Here is a 21349-nt window from a genome sequence, read left to right as displayed (position 1 = left end):
TTATTATTTTCTCTTCATCTATAAATCAAAATTTCTACAGTTTTATTTATAACTATATACACAAGTCCAGTGAAGATGTAAGCTACTGTGTACACCCTTGAGTTGTCTTATGTACATACCACAGGCAGGGATATCTGCTGCCCATTTAAAGATTTCCTATTGCTCTTCACTGTAGCATTTTTAGGCCCTTTCTTTGCCTTCTTCTCCAGTCATCTTAATTTTCTTTGTTTCTTTTTACCACAGGGACTTGGAATTTGAGATTTCTTCTACCTAGAGTCATTCCTCCTTCCCCTCACTTTGCCTAGTTAAAATCTACTCACCTTACAGCAACTTAATTAGGGAAGACTTTCCCTTTCCTGCTTTCTTAATTCCTCTGGTTATGATCTTTCTGTACCATATTTTGTACACTTACTCTTCTGCAATAGGGGTTATCTACGAGTGCATAGTGTAGTGCCTTCGTGTTTGTAGGTCAGTAAGTGTTTTTTTGCATGGATGTGTATCAGTTTTGCCTCAAAAAGGCATTTTCACCTTTACCACATGGCTTAAAATAAAACAAAATTTTGTAAACAAACTCAAAGGAATTTGTTGCTTTTTAATCAAGCAAATTATCTTTAAAAGGTGACTCCAAAGATGTTTATTATTTTGAAGGCAGAAAATGTGCTTTTCATAAACTTTCAGTATGCTTTGGTAATGTGATAACATCCTGGTTGAAACTTTCAAGATGATCTACTTTTACAACTGAATACCAAGCCATTTTGTGTTGTAATGCATCAGCTTTTAAGTCTTTGTCTATTGGATCTTACTTGTAACTCGTTTGATATTGAAGGATATGATTGATTTGTCCCCAAAACAAAAAAGATCACAATTCTCTGTTTTTCAGTGGGCACATTTATAAAATTTATTTTTCTTTTATGAAGGTTCCAAGTAACACTACTGAAACCTGCACCTTCTGAAGACCTTCATATTCAATAATATGTAGCTTCATTTTTCTTTTATTCAGACCCTCCCAGACACCATGAATTCTTAGGAAATTACCTTCTGCCTTAGCATTTATCTTTTTAGTGGGTTTTTTTTCCCCCTCTAGTAGTTGATAGGTCTTATTTAAGAACACATATTTAAAACAACTGAAAAATACTTTCATGACATTAATGAAACCTAAGTAATATAGGTTATCCTAATTGGAAAAGATGACACTAATAGTTACTAGATACATAGTCTTCTATGGATTTTTCTTTTTTTCACTTGATCCCAAGGAGGTATAGCCCCTCTCACAAGGTAAAAAAATCTGATCTAGGCAAAGAGATCGCTAGATAGGCAAATCTTCGAGTGCACTTGTACTGTTCTTAAGAATGAAATAACTCCTTAGACTTACGGTCGACCTGAAGTTACCTAAGAATGATTGGTTGTTACTTCAGACCACTGTAGTGAAAGTTTATTAGCTGCTTTACTCAGTGACAGGATCTCATAAATGTGACCTTGAGGAAATGGTGATTTATTATTAAATTTAGTACTGTTTATTTCTGGCAAAAATAGGTCCATCAAAACTCTTTTTTTTTTCTTTTTTAAATGGCTAAATTTTACAAAACAACATGACTACAGTACTTCTATCTCATATCAAGTGATATATATTATGATATGAAATAACATAAATAATAGAATCTAAATATCTGGTTTTATAAAATCTGAGAGGATTAGCAGTTAATATTGCTTATTATTATTACATAGCAAATATTGCTAAATAGGAAGCCTTGAACTTTTCAAACATGCTGCCTGCCTACTTCCTTTTCATTTCTGCCAATGACTTTGTTTTTTCCCTTTTGGCCTATATCAGAAGTATAGGCATTTATAAAAACTAAAGACAGGGGCATCTGGCTGGCTCAGTTGGTAGAGCATGTGACTGTTGATTCCAGGGTCCTGGGTTCAAAACCCATGTTGGGTGTAGAAATTGCCTTAAAAAATTTTTTAAAGGACATCTCGTTGGCTCAGTCAGTAGCACATGTGACTCTTGATCTCAGGGTTGTAAGTTTGAGCCCCTACATTGGGTGTAGAGATTACTTAAAAATAAAATCTTAGGGGCGCCTGGGTGGCTCAGTCAGTTAAGCAGCCGACTTCGGCTCAGGTCATGATCTCGCGGTCCGGGAGTTCAAGCCCCTTGTCGGGCTCTGTGCTGACAGCTCAGAGCCTGAAGCCTGTTTCAGATTCTGTGTCTCCCTCTCTCTGACCCTCCCCTGTTCATGCTCTGTCTCTCCCTGTCTCAAAAATAAATAAAAATGTTAAAAAAAAAATTAAAAATAAAATCGTAAAAAAAAAAATGAAGAGATAAGTTGGTATAGCTGATGAAGCATGGTGTAGATTTCATAATGTTTAGTGGATGAGACTGTGAAAGGCCAAATAATAGAAAGTGACTGTATTGATGTTTAAAATTTGTTGTTTTTGTAAAAACTTGCTAATGAGAATAAAACAAATGACAACTTTATTTATTTACACAGTGTTCAAAGAGTTACTTAGTAGGACTGAACAAGAAAAATATGGAGTTCCTCATATTCCTAAAATTGCTGAAAAAAAAAGTAATCGCCATTCAATCCAGGATGTACCAGGAGATATCGAACAGACATCACAGGAGAAAGGAAATAAGAAAATAAAAGCAAATACTGTTTCAGGTGGAAGAAACAAAATCAGGAAAATTTTGGATAAAACACGGTTTAGTATCCTGCCTCCAAAACTGTTCAGGTAGGTACAATCATCTCAGTAATGTAGACATTTTCCTGTTGACTCTAAAGTTTTTATTTGGGGGAAGGGAATTTGGGGTCAATTTGTTTTTTAGACAACTAACGCATTATAAAACCTTCAAGTAAACCATAAATAAGAAAATCTTAGTATCTTTCCATCATTTCCATGAAATTACCACTACTGGAGTATATATTCTTCTAGTAGCTTTGTTTTGAATTTTAGGAAAGACTGACCATTTTATTTTACAAAATCTTTTCTTGTGTACTTTTTATCTAATTTAAGTCCTTTGGACATCTTTTTTCTTTTTTTTTTTTTTTTTCAGTTTATTTATTTTGAGAGAGACAGCGACAGTGTGAGTGGGGGAGGGCAGAGAGAGGGAGGGAGAGAACCCTAAGCAGGCTCTGCCTTGGCAGTGGGGCTCGAACTCACTGAACTGTGAGATCATGATCAGAGCCAAAACCAAGAGTCAGATGCTTAACCGACTGAGCCACCCAAAGTGCTCCCAAATTTGAACATCTTAAAACTTGAGGATAAATTTGCGGATGCTAGTTTTTTTGTCTTCTAAATCATCTTTCTCTTATTGCACTATTTATTCCTTCCTGAATTCTAAAGCTGACCTTTTTAGTCAAATCTACTTGTTTCTAAAATGAGATGTCACCAAAACTGAAGGAAACTTTGTGATTTGAAATGTAATTTGAGGTCTGTAAAGTACTTAAGAAAATCATTTCACTGAAGTGGATGGGAATGGGTGTAGTATATATTATATCTGTATATTTTACATTATCTACTTCATAAAGCAATCACAGAAGTGTTAATCCAGCTCAGTACCTAGCACATCAGTAGGCACTCAGTATTTGTTGAATAAATTAACACAGTGAATTAAGTAAAAGAAAGAGAAGAAAAAAAATAAAAGGAAGAAAACATTTAAGCAAAACATAATCAAATATTTGTTTAGTTCCTTATAGTTCCCAGCACTATGCTCTGTGGTTTTGAGAGCTGAAAAGAGGTAGTTACTACTTTTAAGGAATTGGTATCAGGAACCCTTTATTCTCCACATGCTTATACACAAGGCACAGACAATGTTCAAATATAGAAATGTAGGAAGATTAATAGAGCAAGTTTCTTGTCCTCTAAGAGTTGGTAATCTAAAAAGGGAAAGCAGACAAATGGTGCATTACAGGGTGATAAATGTTTTGATGTGCACAAAGACAGGAACAAGTTTGGTAGGTTATATAGACTGGGTGTACATGTAGAGATGAAGCAGGAGAGATAGGGAAGAGCTGAGTTATGAAAGACTTTGAATATTATACTAAAGTGATGGACTGCATCGTGTCATAGTAGGAAGTGATAGAAGCTCTGTTAGTTGTATTTGGTGTATTGGGGTTGACAGTATAGCACATTGTCATTGTAATAATGACACTAATTAGGGGACAACTTGGAAGTAGGTAAATGTCAACTCTCAGCTTTTATAGTGTTCAAGATCTCAGAGATTGCCTGATCTCAACATGCTTTTCTTCTTGAGTTCTTACTTCCAATCAGGTAACACATTTGTTCTTCATTTAATTTGGGGCTCACAGAGAATTAAAGCATCTTGAGCTCTGTGTTTATTGTCACTCATTTCTTTCTTAATGACTGCTCTCCTAGAGGCAAGCAGATTGTAAAAATCCTAACTTTAAAGTAGCAAAATTCTTTTAATATTGAGCATACTGTCATATGACAGCAGGGCAGCAAACACTGTAAGAGAAGTCTTATTCTCATAAATGGGAGGTAAGGAGAATATGAGAGGGACTAGCCTACATTGTAAAGATGGGAGACAGTTTTGGATGACCGGTTATTGTGCATGACAGCACTGGGGAAAAGGGAAATGAATGGAGGACCAAAAAGAAAAGAGTTTGTAAAGGGAATTCTTAGGAGGTATTACCCCGAGTTCCATTTCTAGAAACCCTGGTGGATTTGATCTAGAATAAATGTATCCTTTAACTGTTTTTTATTTTGAACAGAGGCATAATTGTGACATGTGTCGTCTAGAACTATAGGACAGTGATTGTATTGGACTTTAGCTTGTTAGTGTCAGATTCCAAGTAGCTTTGTTCAAGTTTCAGGCAGCTAAATCAGTCTGTCATCTCCATAGTGTATCCTTCAGGGAGTGGGAATTGGTTTCACCTCTTGGATTCTATCTTTGCTTATAGTAGGCATGGAAAGGAAGGTGGCCAGGAACAATCGTTTGAGTGTTTTCAAGCCTTATTTCTTTGTATTGGTACGTCTCAAAATGAAATATCTTGTAGAAGTAGTTAACTCAGAAGGGAATTGTTTTTTCTTTTAGTAGTTAGCAAGTATTTATTGAGTCTGTTTTGCCAGTTGGAGGCTGTTCGCTGTGAATGCTAACATTAGTAAAATACTGTACATCAGGTGTTAATATTAAACTGGCTCTCTCTGGCTCTCTCTTCTAAACACGTTTCAGTGAAGTAAAATGCCAATAATTTCAGCCATATAAATACCAGAAAAAATACGTTATTTTAGTAGAAATCATAAAGGTTTTCATTGGAGCCTTTTTTTTTTTTTTTTTTTTTTTTTTGCAGAGAACTGATTTGTCAGACTGGTCACTTTGCAGTTTTGAGAATGAATGTGTGTCCTGTTTCTTGGCACTTAATCATTACAAATGAATTCAGGTGATTTTTAATAGGTACACAATAAAATCACTGAAACTTCAATAGAAAAATAGGCAAAGAACGTTGAGTCACATACTCTACATCCATAATAATCAAGGACACACAATTTATTTTAAAAACGGTGTATCATTTGTTTTATCACAGATTGACAGGAGAATAATCAGGGCCTGAATTGATAACATAAGACAAATAATAAGCTCAAACTGCTGTAGAAATATGAAATTATGGGGTACGTGAGTGGCTCAGTCAGTTGAGCGTCTGACTCTTGATTTCAGCTCAGGTCACTACTTCATGGTTCTTGAGTTCGAGCCCCATGTTGGGCACTGTGCTGACAGTGTGGAGCCTGCTTGAGATCCTCTCTCTCTCTCTCTCTCTCTGTCTCTCTCTCTCTCTCTCTCTCTCTCTCTCTCTCTCTGCCCCTCCCCTGCTCCCTCTCTCTCTCTCAAAAATAACCATTAAAAAAAAAAAAAGAAATAGGAAATGACAACCTTTCTATCAAGTATTCGGGCATTTTTTAAAAATGTTTTATTTATTTATTTTGAGTGAGAAAGAGTATGTGCAAGCTGGGGAAGGGGCCGAGAGAGAATCCCAGACTGGCTCCTGGCTGTCAGCTTGGAGCTGGATCTGGGGCTTATTCCACGAACTGACAATCATGACCTGAACCAAAATCAAGAGTTGGAGGCTTAACCAGCTGAGCCACCCAGGTTTCCCTGGGCATTTTTTGATTAAGAGTTTTAAAAATGTTTATACCTTTGATTCAACAATTCCATTTCTAGTAATAAATTGATGAAGATTTATATACAGATATTCTTAGTAGTATTACCTATAATGAAACAAAATTGGAAATACCCTAGAAGTCCAGCTACAGGGGATTGGTTAATTAGATTGTAATGTATACTGTAAAAATAACTAAAAAGGAAAACTGTTGGTTGTGGTTTTGTGTAGGGTGTGGTTTTATAGGTAATTGTTTTCTTCCTTGTTTGTTCACTATATATTTTTTAATTTTCTACTTTGAATATTTTTTAAGTGAGAAAAAATTTTAATGAGTCTAATTCCACAATTCTGAACATATGTGTGTCAAGGCTCTTTGAAAAAGGCTCTTGGTCTCTGCCTTTGTAGCACTCACTTCTCTAAGAATTGTCCTCGAAATACTACAAGAAAGAGTATGTGTATCTGTGAGACAAAGAATATTAAAATAAGGAAGGAACAAATAGTTGAGATTAAGAATAGATAATTCCCCAAATCCCTAACCATGACATAATTTTAAAATGAAAGAATTCTCCTGAACATTAGAAGTAGAAAAATAGTTACTAATTTCCAATGACATCAGTGGAAAAAAAGCAAATCTGATGTCCTATTTTTTAAAATCATTCAGCTTTTATTTTGTTTTTTAATCACAAATTGCTTATATAACAGCTTAATATTATTCTTTGTAACATAGTCCCAGAAGTAGACTGTCTTGTTTGCTTATCAGAAATTATTTTTTCTTACCTTCTTTTTTTTTTTTTTTTTTTGTCAGCATACTTTGTTTGCTTTTAACATTGGGATTATTTTTTATTAGCATACAGGTATTTATGTAGCCTTCTTAGTTTCATAATGTGAAACTAAAATATACTTTTATTCTAAGTAAAGTTAGTGTTGGGGAGTTACTGAGGAATTTTTTAAAAGTATGTTGTTTCTGTTACTGCATCATCTTCTCAGGAGACTGTTTTGGTAAGAAATGATGTAATTACTATATTTGCAAACGGGCTTTATCAATTCAGCTTCCAAACAAGCATGGATATTTTGCCAATTAGATACTGTTTCATTCGTGTCATAGCATGGGTTGTACATAATAACATTAGTATAGTTTTCATTTATACATGCTCACACCTTAATTACCATGAATTTGTAACCAGCTTTACATTAATATATCTCTACAGTGTCCTGTCTTTGATTATTAAAAAGCAGAGGTAATGTTAAATAACATCAGTAAAAGAGATAAGGACTTTTAGTGTTTCATACACTTTCCTTAGTCTTATAGTGAATTCCATCTTACTGTAACTTACGGCAGCCAGTTCCCTTTAGTAGAATATTATAACTTTTTAACACAATTACATTTGATTCTACTGTGATTATTAATGGGACCAGCTAACTTCTTTTAACAGTTTGTTTCTTTGGATTTAATTACTTGACTGTCTGTGTCCAAAAATTGGCAGATATGTTTTCAAAAATCAATTAAATTAGAAAGCCTGTTAAAATTTTAAAATGTACTTTCTAGTTTTGTACTGTTCTGTTTTAATTTCAATAAAAGTAATTCACTGTCTTCTTAAAAATTGGAATTGTTTTTTCCTCTGAGCCAAAATGTTCATCCACATTACCTCATTTAATCTTTATAGTAGTCCTGGGGGAGAGAGAGTTATATTTTTAGATGGGGAAACCAAGGTCCAGAAACAAATTTCCCTGAGGTCATGTAGCTAATTATCCAGGTTATGCTTAGCTGGCTCTTGAAACACTTTTGCTCTCTCCCGTGTCTTCATGCTTTTCCCTAACTCCTCCGCAGTCTTGCTTGTCCTAGCTCTGTCTTCCTTGTCTGGCTACTAGCAGCAGCTCTTTAGCTGTTTATTTAACCATCCTCCACACTTCATCTTGCATAGTTGCCTTATCTGCCTAAGTCCTGTGTTTGACCCCTCTAACATTCTGGATGTATCCCATACCATTCATTTAATGCATTCCATGATAATAGGTAAGTATTCTGTGATACCTCTATATGTGTAACAAGTATTGGGTAGCATACTACATTGAGTAAAACACAGATAAGAATTAATGTTAACCTAAGAATTGGTTTAACTCTTAGAAACAAGTGGTGTTTTGATCATTGATGCTAATGGAAATCTTTTTCATTGCTGTCCTTTACATAGGACTGTTTCATTTATCCTTTGTTTTATAGAACTTTTGGGGGTATCTAAAACTTAAGTAACAGAGTTATATTTCTTTTGATTTTTTTCTCTTCAGTGGATTTAGAGTTGCCTCTGTAACACCTTTAAAGTATTTTAAGAGTGCTTTATTTGCTTACATATGGCCATTTGATTGATATTTTTTAAAACTTTAAAGGGAGTTAACTTTAGATGGTTTGCTTTCTTTTGTAGTTTTGATGTTCTCATCTAGGGAGTAGCCAAGTAATTAGACTTGAGACATCACACAAGAAATAATGTGTCCTCGAATAAACTTCAGAGACTATAAAATTCTTTTTCCTTTATATTGATTTCTGGCCCTCTTCTTTCTTCTTTGTACTTGTCACATAGACCCATTGTTTTCTGTTTGCCATCTTCCTCTTATCTTTTCCCAGTTATCACTGGTTTGGGCAGTTCTCCGGTTGTTCCTATGTTTAAAGACCTCTCTTACTTTGTCACTCGGATATGGTCCCTTTGTTTTCTGCAGCCTGCCATTTTTTGGTTTGGGTTTAGACCCAGCTGCATCCTTTGCCTAAAAGGTCACCATCCACTATGTTGTGAGTGTGAACCTTGTTGGGGTGTGGTTGTGCCTTGTTGGATACATATATTAGTGTCTACTGAAACTGGCCAATCTTAAAGGCTCCCAACACACCCAGATTTAATTTCTTTACCAAACTAACAGAAACTCAATGTGACTATTTCTTTATGATGCATTATGAAGTACACCTTTATGATATAGTAGAATTTCTTAGGTTTAACTTGCTTAAAATTTATTTATCCTAAAAATTTAACCTATAAGTGTATTCATTATTATAGTTGTCCTATTTTTAAATTGCTGTAATATATAATTTTTTAAATCACCACTCTCAATTGGTTCCATTATGCCTTAGTGTACAGACAGCAGAAACGTTTACCATTCAGAATTCTCAATTACTTTAAAGTGATGTATGACATTTTTTTCAAGTGATGGAGGCCTGAGCCAGTCGCAAGATGACAGCATTGTGGGAACAAGACACTGCAGGCACAGTCTGGCTATAATGCCTATTCCTGGAACACTCTCTTCCAGCAGCCCTGATCTCCTGCAGCCTACCACCAGCATGCTGGATTTTTCTAATCCTTCAGGTAATTTTTGTTTGTGATTTTATATAGCCATATTGATTCCAAAGTGACAAATTAGATGGTTGAGACTTGTGTATCAAATAGACTTGCTTGCTTCCCTCTTCTCTTATCTCGAGGTTATGACTCACTGCAGAACTCCAAACACAACATTCATTTTGTCTTTTTGCGTAAGCTTGAGCAGTACTTGCTCCAATATAAAATAGTACATAGGAAAGAGATTACATTTAGGTATCTTTTGGTAACCCTTATCAGAACAGTGGAAAGAAAGCAAGGATGCTGCTTCTCAGCCAAGAAATAAGTTATCCGTGGTGTGGAAAAGGATAAGGGAGATTTTTTCAGCCTTGGTGGCCTCACTTCTCTTCCTTTGTGAGGTACTGAAATGTGTTAGTAATTTTCTGGAAACTTTTTTCCCCAGCACCTGAAGCTAAAATTGTTTTATTGTCATGTATTGTTAATTAGATATACTATAGCATCTTTTCATTAGTGCTTATATTTTGGTTTTGGGTTTAAACATCATGTGGGACATCAAGTTTATTTTTATGCATCAGTTCGTGCCCAAAGACAAAAATTGTTATTTAACTGTATAATGTAAAATTTCATTACAGGGAAGAAAAACTTGAAAAATTACTTATGTATCCATCACTTGAAAGGATTTGGGATGGCTTTCAATAAAAGACACATACAGTTAAAACCAAGATGTATAATTAGGTCCAAGGAGAAGAAAGAAAAAAAAAATAAATAGATCTACAAAGATTGGTGTAGTTGTGATTCAACTTCAGTTTTAATGCTGAAGGCCCTAACAGCTAGTATAAGAAAGGAAGGAAGCTTGATTACATGAATCTCATTATTAGAAAGGAGGGAATATATAGTAAGTGTAGTAGTAAAGTTTCTGTTTTATTATAGCAACTTGAATAAAAACTCAACGTACCACAGTTTAGTGACATTCATTCTGTACATTGTTATTTGGGTCTTTAAAAATTTCATTTGCCTCTTAACTGTTGGAGGGTACAAAACTCACTAATCTGTCTTCAACACATCCTCCTCTCTACCTGTCTACCAGTGTTCTTTCTAGATCACAAATTTTAATGAGTTGTTACTCTGCTTAGGAATTCTTAATGATTTCTGAATTAGTGAAGGTTCAGTCATGAGATAGAAACCACTCCAGATATTTAATCAGAATTTAATATAAGAAATTGTTGCCAATTAACTGTTCCTAAAATGGTAAAGAAGTAAGCACTAAGGTATCACAGAGGCAGGAAAACTGCAAAGTGGATTCATCTTCTGGTACATGAAAGAAATGCCACCACAGGGTGAAGACGTGTTGCTGGGGTAGTACAGGAAGAAAAATCCCACAAGAAAAAACATAAAGCAGGAAGTGTTTTCTTCCTCTAACCTTACAGTTGCTTTTGGTGCCCTTTTTGGCATAACCTAAGAAGGGACCAGTTGGCAAGAATGTGGTTCGCAGAATCTCAGCCCCATCGTGACAAGGCAGAGTGAGTCTGTAACCTTGCAACAATAACATAGTAACTGTCAGTGTTCACTTTACACAGCATGATTGTAAACCCCCTTTTTAGCCTTCTGTCCTGCCAGTCTCCCTACTCTGACATTCTCTCTCTTTGCCACATATCTTCACAAGTGTGGTTTCTTTGCCCGTGCTGTTTTGCCACCTGTCAAGTTCTCTCCCTGCATATCCGGTGAACTTTCTCTTATTCCATGATGCTGAGCTCAAATGTTACATTCTCTGGGAAGGCCATCCCTCCTTTCTGAGAAATCTTTAATGCATTTTCATTGTCTGTTCTTACATTTCTTTCAAGTAGGAGCATGGGAATTTATTTTCACGTCTCTATGTGTGTCCCACAGCAATGCCTCTTACTTATACTACATTCACAAATAAAATATTTTTAAACTACCAAAACACAAACTAAGTATGCATACTTTCATAAGCTGCGTTTTTAAGGACAGATGATTTCTAAATTAAGTGATTTTTATTGCTTTGTTTTTTGTCATTGGCATATCTAGAGGTGGGGGTGAGGAACATAAGGGATGGTTGTAGGGAGAGGACTAAGAGAGCAGTCAGCTGGGGAGTTAGCTGGGGGAACCAAAAGAAGAGGTTGAAATTACTAAAATTTAGAAACTGTAAGCCCCTCATTGCACTGAAATTTGAAGAGAAGGTGCTACTTGGTTTGATTGCATAGTTCACTCATTGAAAACATGTTGAAAGAGCCAAAGATGCTTTGATAAAATCTATATTGAGAGGTCAGTCTGCAAAACTCAGTCTGCAGTCTGTGTCCATACCAGCAATATAAATGAACACATATGGGGCACCTTGGTGGCTCACTCAGTTAAGCATCTGCTTCATGATTTCAGCTCAGGTCATGATCTCACTGTCATGAGATCCAGCCCCACGTAGGGCTCCTCGCTGACCTCGCAGAGCCTACTTAGGATATTCTCTCTCTCTCTCTCTCTCTCTCTCTCTCTCTGCCCCTCCGCCACTCTCTCTCAAAAAAATTTTTTTAATTACAAAAAAAAAGAATACATATAGGTATTTAACTTATAAGTTGTATTTTTTAAACCCCAAAATGTATAACTTTATGAAAACGCTTTTATGGTGTTGTTTATATTTGTTGAATAAAATACTCCTTAGCAATTAATTTTCAAATTCAGTTCCTTAAGTTCTGCATGACAGCACTGAATTTTAGGTTAGCTGTGTACATCACATGTGTGTATTGTAGTACATGTGTGACATTGGCCAAGTCTGATTAACTTACTGTTGATTTCAGTGTGTTTATGCTGCTTGTTTAATTGTTTTTAGCAAGTTGGGTGAAAGCTACAGAACTGTTAATAGTTTGCTTTTGATTGCTGACTGTTCTGTGATTTTGCTTTGTTTTTGCTGCCTACAGCTGTTGGTTTTTACTGTAAGTATCTTGAAAACTGTGGTATTCCATTACTTAATGTTTCTGTGTAGTGTTTTATTATTTTTAAAAAGTCCCATGATACAGAATTGAATGAAGTAGGAACCAGAACTTTTCTACCCACTGATAAGCTTGCCAGTGTAGACTGGTGTGTATTCTTTTCATCATTTTCTTTGAATACATATATTTTTGGTTATAGAATCAGTATATATGCTGCTCTATAACTTGGAAACTTGTAGGGGGAATTTTTGACCTAATGTTCGATGAGACCTAAAACAACTCAAGAGTGTGGCCAAGGATTGTAAAACTGGAATTTTTCTTTTTTTCTCGAGTGTGCATATGGAACTTTTTGCTTACTTCTTTTTCATTTAATAGCACAAACCTTTTATTTGATTTCTTTAATACTTAGTAAACTTTCAGATTCAGCATTACACGTCTGAGTTATTTTAACTAATTTTTTATTTTAAAGGAACATAAAGTTTTTGAAAAATCAAATTGCAGAGAAAGGATAGAATATAAGTCTCCACTCCCCAGAATTAACAATTGTTCATTGATTCATATATCCTTCCAGAAATTTGAGTGCACATAAAATGTGTTCACATTCTCTGCACCCCAAATGATACACTGTACTTTTCTTCTACTTACCCATCTCACCTGGCAATATACCTTGAATACTTTCCTGTTTCAGAATGTGTTGTTTTACCACAGTTTTTTTAACAGCTGTTGGCATTTCATTTAACCAGTCCCCTTTTGGTGGACATTTACAGTGGTGACTAAGTCTCTGTGTTTATGTATCTTTACATTTTATGTTTGCATTATTATTATATTTCAAATTTTTGTCATGTTTTGTGGAGATTTGTTTTCTCTGTTTTATTTATATATATATATATATATATATATTTATATATATATATATATTCTGTGTGTGTGTGTACAAAATATCATCTACTTTGCCTCCTGTCCAGCAAAACTTAAAATGTTTACTGCCTTGCCCTTCATAGAATAAAAGTGCCAATTCTTGATCTATACCATTATACAACTATCTTGTGTTTTCGTAGTGAAACTCTTCACTATATAGATTTTCTTTCCTTGAACCACTACTTATTCTCTCAAGTATGAGCAGAGACTTTGTCCCATCTTATTTATTATTGTATCTTCATCATATGGAACACGGTTGACACATAACAGGCACTCCCTAAATATTTATTCACCATTTAGCAACTTAAAGTAAAATCAAAATGGGACACCTGGGTGGCTCAGTCGGTTAAGGTTCCAGCTGCAGCTCAGGTCATGATCTTGCATTTGGTGAGTTCAAGCCCCTTGTCACACTCTCTGCACATAGCTCAGAGTCTGGAGCCTGCTTCAGATTCTTGGTCTCCCTTTCTGCTCTGCGTGCACATTCTCTCTCTCTCTCTCTCTCTCTCTCTCTCTCTCTCTCTCTCTCTCTCTCTCTCTCTCTTTCCCACTCACTCTAAGTCAAAAATAAATAAGTAAACATTAAAAACATAAGATAGAATCAAGAGGCAGCCTTTTGGTTTTATTTTATCATCATCTTACCTAAAAAGGTCTCCCATTTTTACTGTAACATCAGGGTCAATATATGCTTCCCTCAAGTATCTTATTTTTTTTATTTTATTCAGCAAGATTATAGTTAGCATTCTAGAAATTTTGCCTTTGGGTTGAAAGGCCAGGTATTGGAGATTGCTTTTCTTAAATTTATTTACCTATTATGTAAGATTTTTTTTTTAAATGAATTATGAATCCTAAGACTAATAAATGCTGTCATCCACCAAGAGTCTTTTTAAATGTGTTTTCTCCTTATGGGGTTATATTTTTATATGCATTCTAATTTCATGCCTAAAATTTGAAATAATTAGATCATTTTTCTTGATTGAAATTTATTCTGACCTCATGTCTGCCATTCATCTGATCATTAACATTGGAATATCTGCCATGTTTAAGTATTAGGTTTGACATCTATGATGTCCCGCTGACAGCAAACATGTTGATGAAGAATATGGATATTTTATATCTGTAACAACTCTAAAAGAGAAAAATAGGTTTACTCTGACAATGATAGCAATGCAAAGAAATGTCTTCCTCTAATCCTTTTCCAGGTAACTTTCTAGGTTGGCATTTACTACCTTGGCAAATTTATCAGGGTTTGGGTAATGGGCTGCCCTCTGGATAATCCCTTTTATGGTTCTATTCTAGAGGTACCCATTCATAATGCCAGATCCCTTTTATGTGATTATGTCACAGTTTGGCCTTCACATGGGAAACAAATCACTTTTAAGAGAGTATGACTTTTTTTTTTTTTTTAACTGTTTAGCAAGATACACAACTCTGAGTTCCTTCCCAGAAGATGTTAATAATATGTTGGAAACAAAAGAAGAGAAAATGAAATGTGTGCAAATTCCCACCCTCTCTTTGTGAATAAATTTCCCTAGAGAAATTAAAGTGATCAGAGCATCTCCCCCTTACCTCAGGGTTAGCCAGTCCTGCGGGCTGAAAGCTCAGTCTCCAAAGACCTAGTAAGCTGATCCAATTCTAGAGCCCCAGACAACTGAGGCCTACTTTTGTGAAGAGGATAGGAATGGGGATAATGAAACCCTTTTGTTCACTGTCTTTCTCTTAGCAAACTGCAGTTTCCATCTACTTGAAAATATTTTCTAGCCACGGGTAGAGAAGCATCTCAATTTGGGTGGATCATAAAACACTCTAACCTTAAGCCTTGTAGGTTTACAAACCCGATGTCAGCAACACCTGAAGGATTGTCTTATTGCAAAGAAATAATGAACAAGAGGCTTTTGGTGACTCATATATTTGCATACATCAAGAAAGGCAGTTTGTTGCATCTATCTTATAAAAGAGATTTGACTGAATATATGAAGCTTTCTGCTTCCAACTTGGCAGTAGACCCAGAACATTTAGGACTCCTTTTTCCTGGAATTGTATTCATATATGTTCAGTTGAATCTTCCAGTCGGTCATGGAAATCTGTCTCTTTTTGTGCCATTAGCCTCAGAATGTTACCTTATTCTGTGAAATTATTTTCTGCCGCATCTATTTCATTACTCTTTTCTTCCCTTTAAACAGAATTATACTTCAGATGGCCTTAAGACAAATTTGTTAAGTTTTCTTCATCTCTTAGAGTTAATAATGCAGTAAGATAGTGCTAGAGAAACCATATCTACTTGAGCCACCAAACTCGCTCAACCCAATTACAGTCATTACCAAAAAATATATATATATTATATTATAATATATTTATATATATATTTATATATAATATATAATATAATATATGTTATTATATATATTAATATATATAAATATTATATTAAAAATATAATAATATATTTTTATTAAGAAAAAAAAAGACAATTTTGGGGTACCTGGTTTGCTCAGTTGGTTAAGCGCTGACTTCAGCTCAGATCATGATCTCACAGTTTGTGAGTTTGAGCCCCACATCGGGCTCTCTGCTCACAGCTCAGAACCTGGAGCCTGCTTCAGATTCTGTGTCTCCCTCTGTGTCTGCCTCTCCCCCACTCACACTCTGTCTCTCTCTCTCTCTCTCTCTCTCAAAAATGAATATTAGGAAAAAAAATTTTAAACAATTTTGTAACAATAATTTTAGGAAATTGGGAAATATTAATGATTAATTTTCAGATTATTTATGTTTATAATCAATATTCGGTAATATTAGGGGAAAATACACCATGTGTTCATGCTGTCAAATCACTTTTTACTTACACTGAATTATATTAAAAAGTAGCCCGGGGTCATCATATTGAACATTGTCCTGGAAGTTTTTGGCCAGTGCTGTGTAACAAGAAGAATTTTTTAAAATAAGGTAGAATGGGGAGGATAATATCATTACTTATTTGTGCATATCATATGAACATTTATCTTGAGGTAAGATTTATCTGCTGATAGCAGAAATCACAAAGGTAAAGGCGTGCCTTTGTGGCTCAGTCGGTTGAGTGTCTGTTGATTTCAGTTCAGGTCATGATCCCAGAGTCATGGGAGTGAGTCCTTTGTTGGGCTCTGCGCTGAGCATGGCTCCTGCTTGAGATTCTCTTTCTCCTCCTACCCATTTCACCCACTTGTGCTCTCTTTCTTCTTGTTTCAAAAATCAAAAAATTAAAAAGAAATGACAAAGTTTGAGATTTAACCGCATGAATATTTTAAATTTTCTGTAAATATGAAAATAGGAAAACATGTGCCACTTTATAGTAGACTGAGCGTTGTTATCTAGTATTGGCATAAATTCAGTAAGAAAGAGCATAAAGAATACCAAAAAGTATTTTTAAAAAGAAGGAATACTAAGGATGTAACTAAAATTGTTCTCTTTATATTCCAGGATGGTAAAATATTATAGCCTTTTTGGAGAACACTTTGGCACTATATTTCAAAAACCTTAAAAATAAGCATGTCCTTCCTTGAATTCAGCAATTCTCTCTCTCTCTTCTTCGTCTCCTCCCCCATCCCCCACCCTTTTTGGATTTTCTTTGAAGAAATAATCAGATGGCCTGCAAAGGTTTATCTACTAGGGAAGGGGGGGGGTATTATTCATCATAATGTCATTATAAAAGATATGCAACCTAATGTTTGTCATTAAAGGTTTGTATGATGTAAAAATATAAAATATATATTATGGGGTTGCCTGGGTGGCTCAGTGGGTTAAAGCATCTGACTCTTGATCTCACGGTTCATAAGTTCACATTCTGTATCAAGCTTTGCACTGATAGCACAGAGCCTGCCTGGAATTCACTCTCTGTACCCACCTCTCTGCCCTTCTCCTGCTCACACAAATGCACACGATCACTCTCTCTCTCTCTCTCTCTCTCAAAAATAAGTAAACATTTTTTAGAAGAGAATTTTTTTTTAATTTTTTTTTAACGTTTATTTATTTTTGAGACAGAGAGAGACAGAGCATGAACGGGGGAGGGGCAGAGAGAGAGGGAGACACAGAATCGGAAGCAGGCTCCAGGCTCTGAGCCATCAGCCCAGAGCCCGACTCGGGCTCGAACTCACGGACCGCGAGATCGTGACCTGAGCTGAAGTCAGCTGCTTAACCGACCGAGCCACCCAGGCGCCCAGTAAACATTTTTTAAAAAATAAATACATCTTAAGGAGTCCTATGCCTCCATTAAAAACAGCTTATTTTTTTGTATGTGTTTTTCTGTGAACATGTATTAGTATTTCATCACCTGAGAAGGCTGATACATTCATTTATCAATAAATGCAACAGTGATTTCTGTTAACCTCCTAGAATAGAAATGTATGTATCACTGGTCAGAGGGAGCTTTTTGTTCTGAATTGCTTTTTGAAGAGTTTAATTGTCTTGAAAATAACAAGGCACACTTTTGTATTCATGTAGATATTCCTGATCAAGTTATAAGAGTTTTCAAAGCAGATCAACAAAGTTGCTACATTATCATCAGTAAAGACACTACAGCTAAAGAAGTTGTTTGTCATGCTGTTCATGAATTTGGTTTGACTGGTGCCTCTGACACATATTCTCTCTGTGAAGTTTCTGTTACTCCTGAGGGTGTCATAAAACAGAGAAGACTTCCGGACCAGTTCTCCAAATTAGCTGATAGAATTCAGCTCAATGGAAGGTGAATGTGCTTATTAGTAAATGTATTTTGTTTCTAGATGTGTTTCTTTTTTTTAATGAACTATAATTAGCCTACAGTGTTCTCTTAGTTTAAGGTGTACAGCATGTTTGACAGTTGTGTACAGTGTTCAGTGTTCTCCACGATGAGTGTAGTCACCGGACAATGTTGTCAGCCTGTTATTGGCTATATTTCCTCTGCTGTGTGTTTATCTCCATGAGCTATTTATTACATAACTGGAAGTTTTTAAATCTCTTAATCCCCCTTTATCTAGATGTGTTTTTGAAGATCATGTGTAAAAACAGACATTTTAAGTAGAAACATCACGTCTTAAGGCCACTGAATTCACTCTAAAATTAAAGTAGGATTTCTCTTTTTCAGCTTCCTTGTCTCCATAATTACGTAAATGGAATCTCAGAGTGTTAGCTCTCATAAAGACTACCTGAAAATGAGAGGAGAGAGAGGACAATTTGCTAAGCTATTTTAGCCCTCCTGCTGAAATAGTCTTAGAACCACTGATGTAGTCCAGTCCATTTTTTACAGAGGAAACCAAGTGATACATATCTTTATATGTATTTGACAATATATGTGTTAAATTATAAATTTGTTTTTAATGTGACTAAAATTTACGTGGGACAAAAGAAGGCATAATTTTTAAATGAGCTCCGAAAATTATTTGATCAACCAGAAGATTGTTTCTATAGTACATTTGTTCGTTATGCTGGTGGTTTTCTCTGAGAATAATATGTTCTCTTTAGTGACCTTAGATTTACATGTAGAGTAAAATCGTTAGAAACCTTACAGAGATTGCCTGCCATGGATGCTGTTAAAAGAGTGGGTTAACTCTGCTTTGCTAGCTACACATAGTGCTTAAAGAGCACAGACCCTGGAGCCAGGGTGCTTAGCAGTCTGGGTAAATTCTAGTTCTGGCTGTGTGACCAGGGTGTTATTTAGTTTCTCTCTGCCTGAATTTTCTCATCAAAAATATGGGGATGATAATAAATAGAAACTACCTCATAAGAATGTTAAGAGAATTAATGAGTTAACCTACCCTATAAATGTTAGATATAAGTAACTAGTGTAATGGGTCTCAACACATTTGTAGTATTCTTTTAGGCATGTGAACAGTATAAAAGAAGAAAAAGAGGTATAGTTGCTTGACTGTAAAAATAGATGAGATACAAACTTAGGCTTGGATCAAGTTGTATACCAGAAAAGAATAAAGTAAAAGTGACGTGTGACACAGCATGTTACCTCTTTGTCCCCAGCAACAGCCTTGTGCAAGATATTTCCCAACTGTGAAGCTTGTCTCTTAATTTTTAAGTGCTATAGAATTGTTGATGTAAAAAGAAGAAAATGAAGGTCTTTTTTATGGTTGCTGATCAGTACCATTTGCTGGAGTGAGGTTTTGTATTTAACAAGGGAGAAATTGTTAGTGCAAGGGTTTCTCTCCTTTACAGGTTTTACTCTTCTTTGCTCCTCTTGGGAATTCAGAAATGAAGAAGAAAATAAGGCGTAGGAACAACTTCTGAATAGATTCAGGTGTTTATTCATGCTGTCCATGAACAAATACTTAACATAGTACCTGCTATGCATCAGATACCTTCATATAGGCCTTATAGAGCTTTCATCCTCAAGAATATATACACAATTATTGACACATTTTGTGAGTAGTTGCGTAAAATGATAAGGTTCACGGCACTATCAACATTATTTTTACTCTTTAAATTTTTCTCATTTAAAATGTTAATTTTCTGGGGCACCTGAGTAGCTCAGTAGGTTAAGTAAGTATCTGACTCTTCATTTCTGCTCAGGTCATGATCTCATGGTTCATGTGTTTGAGCCCTGCCTCAGGCCTTGTGCTGACAGCGCATAGCCTGTTTGGGATTCTCTGTCTCCCTCTATCTTTCTCTCAAAAATAAATGAACACTTAAAATGTTAATTTTCCATTTCATCTACAAATGAATAGTCTGCTAATATTTTTGACAAAATATTATTAACTGTATAATGACATTTTGACAAGTTAGATACGGAAGATGCTCTTATAAATGTGAAATCACTTATAAAAACAATTTTTTTTTTTTAGGTATTATTTAAAAAATAACATGGAAACAGAAACTTTATGTTCAGATGAAGATGCCCAAGAACTAGTTAAGGAAAGCCAACTGTCCATGCTGCAGCTCAGTACCATTGAGGTGGCCACTCAGCTATCAATGAGGGACTTTGATTTGTTTCGTAATATTGAGCCTACTGAATACATCGATGACCTTTTTAAGTTAGATTCCAAAACAGGAAATACTCACTTGAAAGAGTTTGAGGACATTGTTAACCAGGAGACATTCTGGGTTGCTTCAGAGATTTTAACTGAACCAAATCAGCTCAAACGAATGAAGATTATTAAGCATTTTATTAAAATTGCACTTCATTGTAGAGAATGTAAGAACTTCAATTCCATGTTTGCAATAATAAGGTAAGTTTGTACAAATAGTTGTGTATAGTTTTGTTGTATTAGATATGAAGCTAATTTCTTGTGTGTTAAATGACTAGGAGAAGAAAAGTCTGATTAACAGGTTTTTAAAGTATTGTTAGAGTTAATATGTTTTCCCTTCTGGTGATAGTGGTTTTTTGCTTTTTGTTTCTTCCATCATTCATTTAAACTTTTTTTTTTTTTTTTTTGGCTGAATAAGGTTGATTGCCTTGCCATTTTTCTTCCTTTCTCTCCCTTTGGCATACTCTCTTTGGATATATGCCCAACAGTTGGTCTTTATCATCAGACTCCAGTACTGTGCATCTTTCATTATCTACCTCACTGTGATTTGGCACTGAAAAATCATAGTGTGGTATCAGTACTCTAATCTAAAATTGCTATTTTGAAACAACAACAACAACAGTAATAATGCAACTATTTGGTAAGCTCATTCATCAGGTACTGCCTCACGTATCACTGGATGTGTTGTTGTCCAAACAAGGTAGGCATTAGAATTAGAATTACAAAAATTTGGTTTATAAAAGCCCAGAAAGTGTGGATGGTTATATGAGCTGGGAATCTTCTTCCCCTGACTCACTAGGTTTGGCTGAGATTGATAATTTATCTTCTGACCCTCCCCTATAGTATAGTGCTGATCATTAGAGGGATTCCTCTCAAAGGAAGTGTAATTTTAAATAGGGAGGGTAGTTGCAGTTTTGTGCATTTATAAGGCCACGTGCTTACATAAAGCAGCATAATTACATCGTAATACCAACTATGTATGCCACGCCGCACCCCCCCCCCCCCAGAATTTAATTATGGCTTGTTCCTACCCTCACATGAGATAGAATCAGAATCTTTATAATCATAAATCTGTCATGGTAATAAAAAAGTCC

At 35.3% G+C, this 21349-nt stretch overlaps 1 protein-coding gene across 13 annotated transcripts in view; it reads left to right on the top strand.

Annotated features, from left to right (window-relative positions):
* RAPGEF6 (Rap guanine nucleotide exchange factor 6) overlaps positions 1-21349 on the top strand; it is a 191063-nt gene that overhangs the window by 130724 nt on the left and 38990 nt on the right. For all 13 annotated transcript variants that reach the window (XM_011281969.4, XM_003980740.6, XM_045058670.1 and 10 more), the window contains 4 exons: positions 2490-2730; positions 9297-9454; positions 17749-17989; positions 20073-20456. In XM_011281969.4, coding sequence (XP_011280271.2) covers positions 2490-2730; positions 9297-9454; positions 17749-17989; positions 20073-20456 — 1024 coding nt within the window. The remainder of the gene's footprint in view (positions 1-2489; positions 2731-9296; positions 9455-17748; positions 17990-20072; positions 20457-21349) is intronic.

The sequence above is a fragment of the Felis catus genome, chromosome A1, assembly GCF_018350175.1.
Source record: "Felis catus isolate Fca126 chromosome A1, F.catus_Fca126_mat1.0, whole genome shotgun sequence".
Taxonomy (NCBI): domain Eukaryota; kingdom Metazoa; phylum Chordata; class Mammalia; order Carnivora; family Felidae; genus Felis; species Felis catus.
The sequence above is the reverse complement of the archived record's forward strand: the minus strand, read 5'-3'. Positions and strand labels throughout refer to the sequence as shown.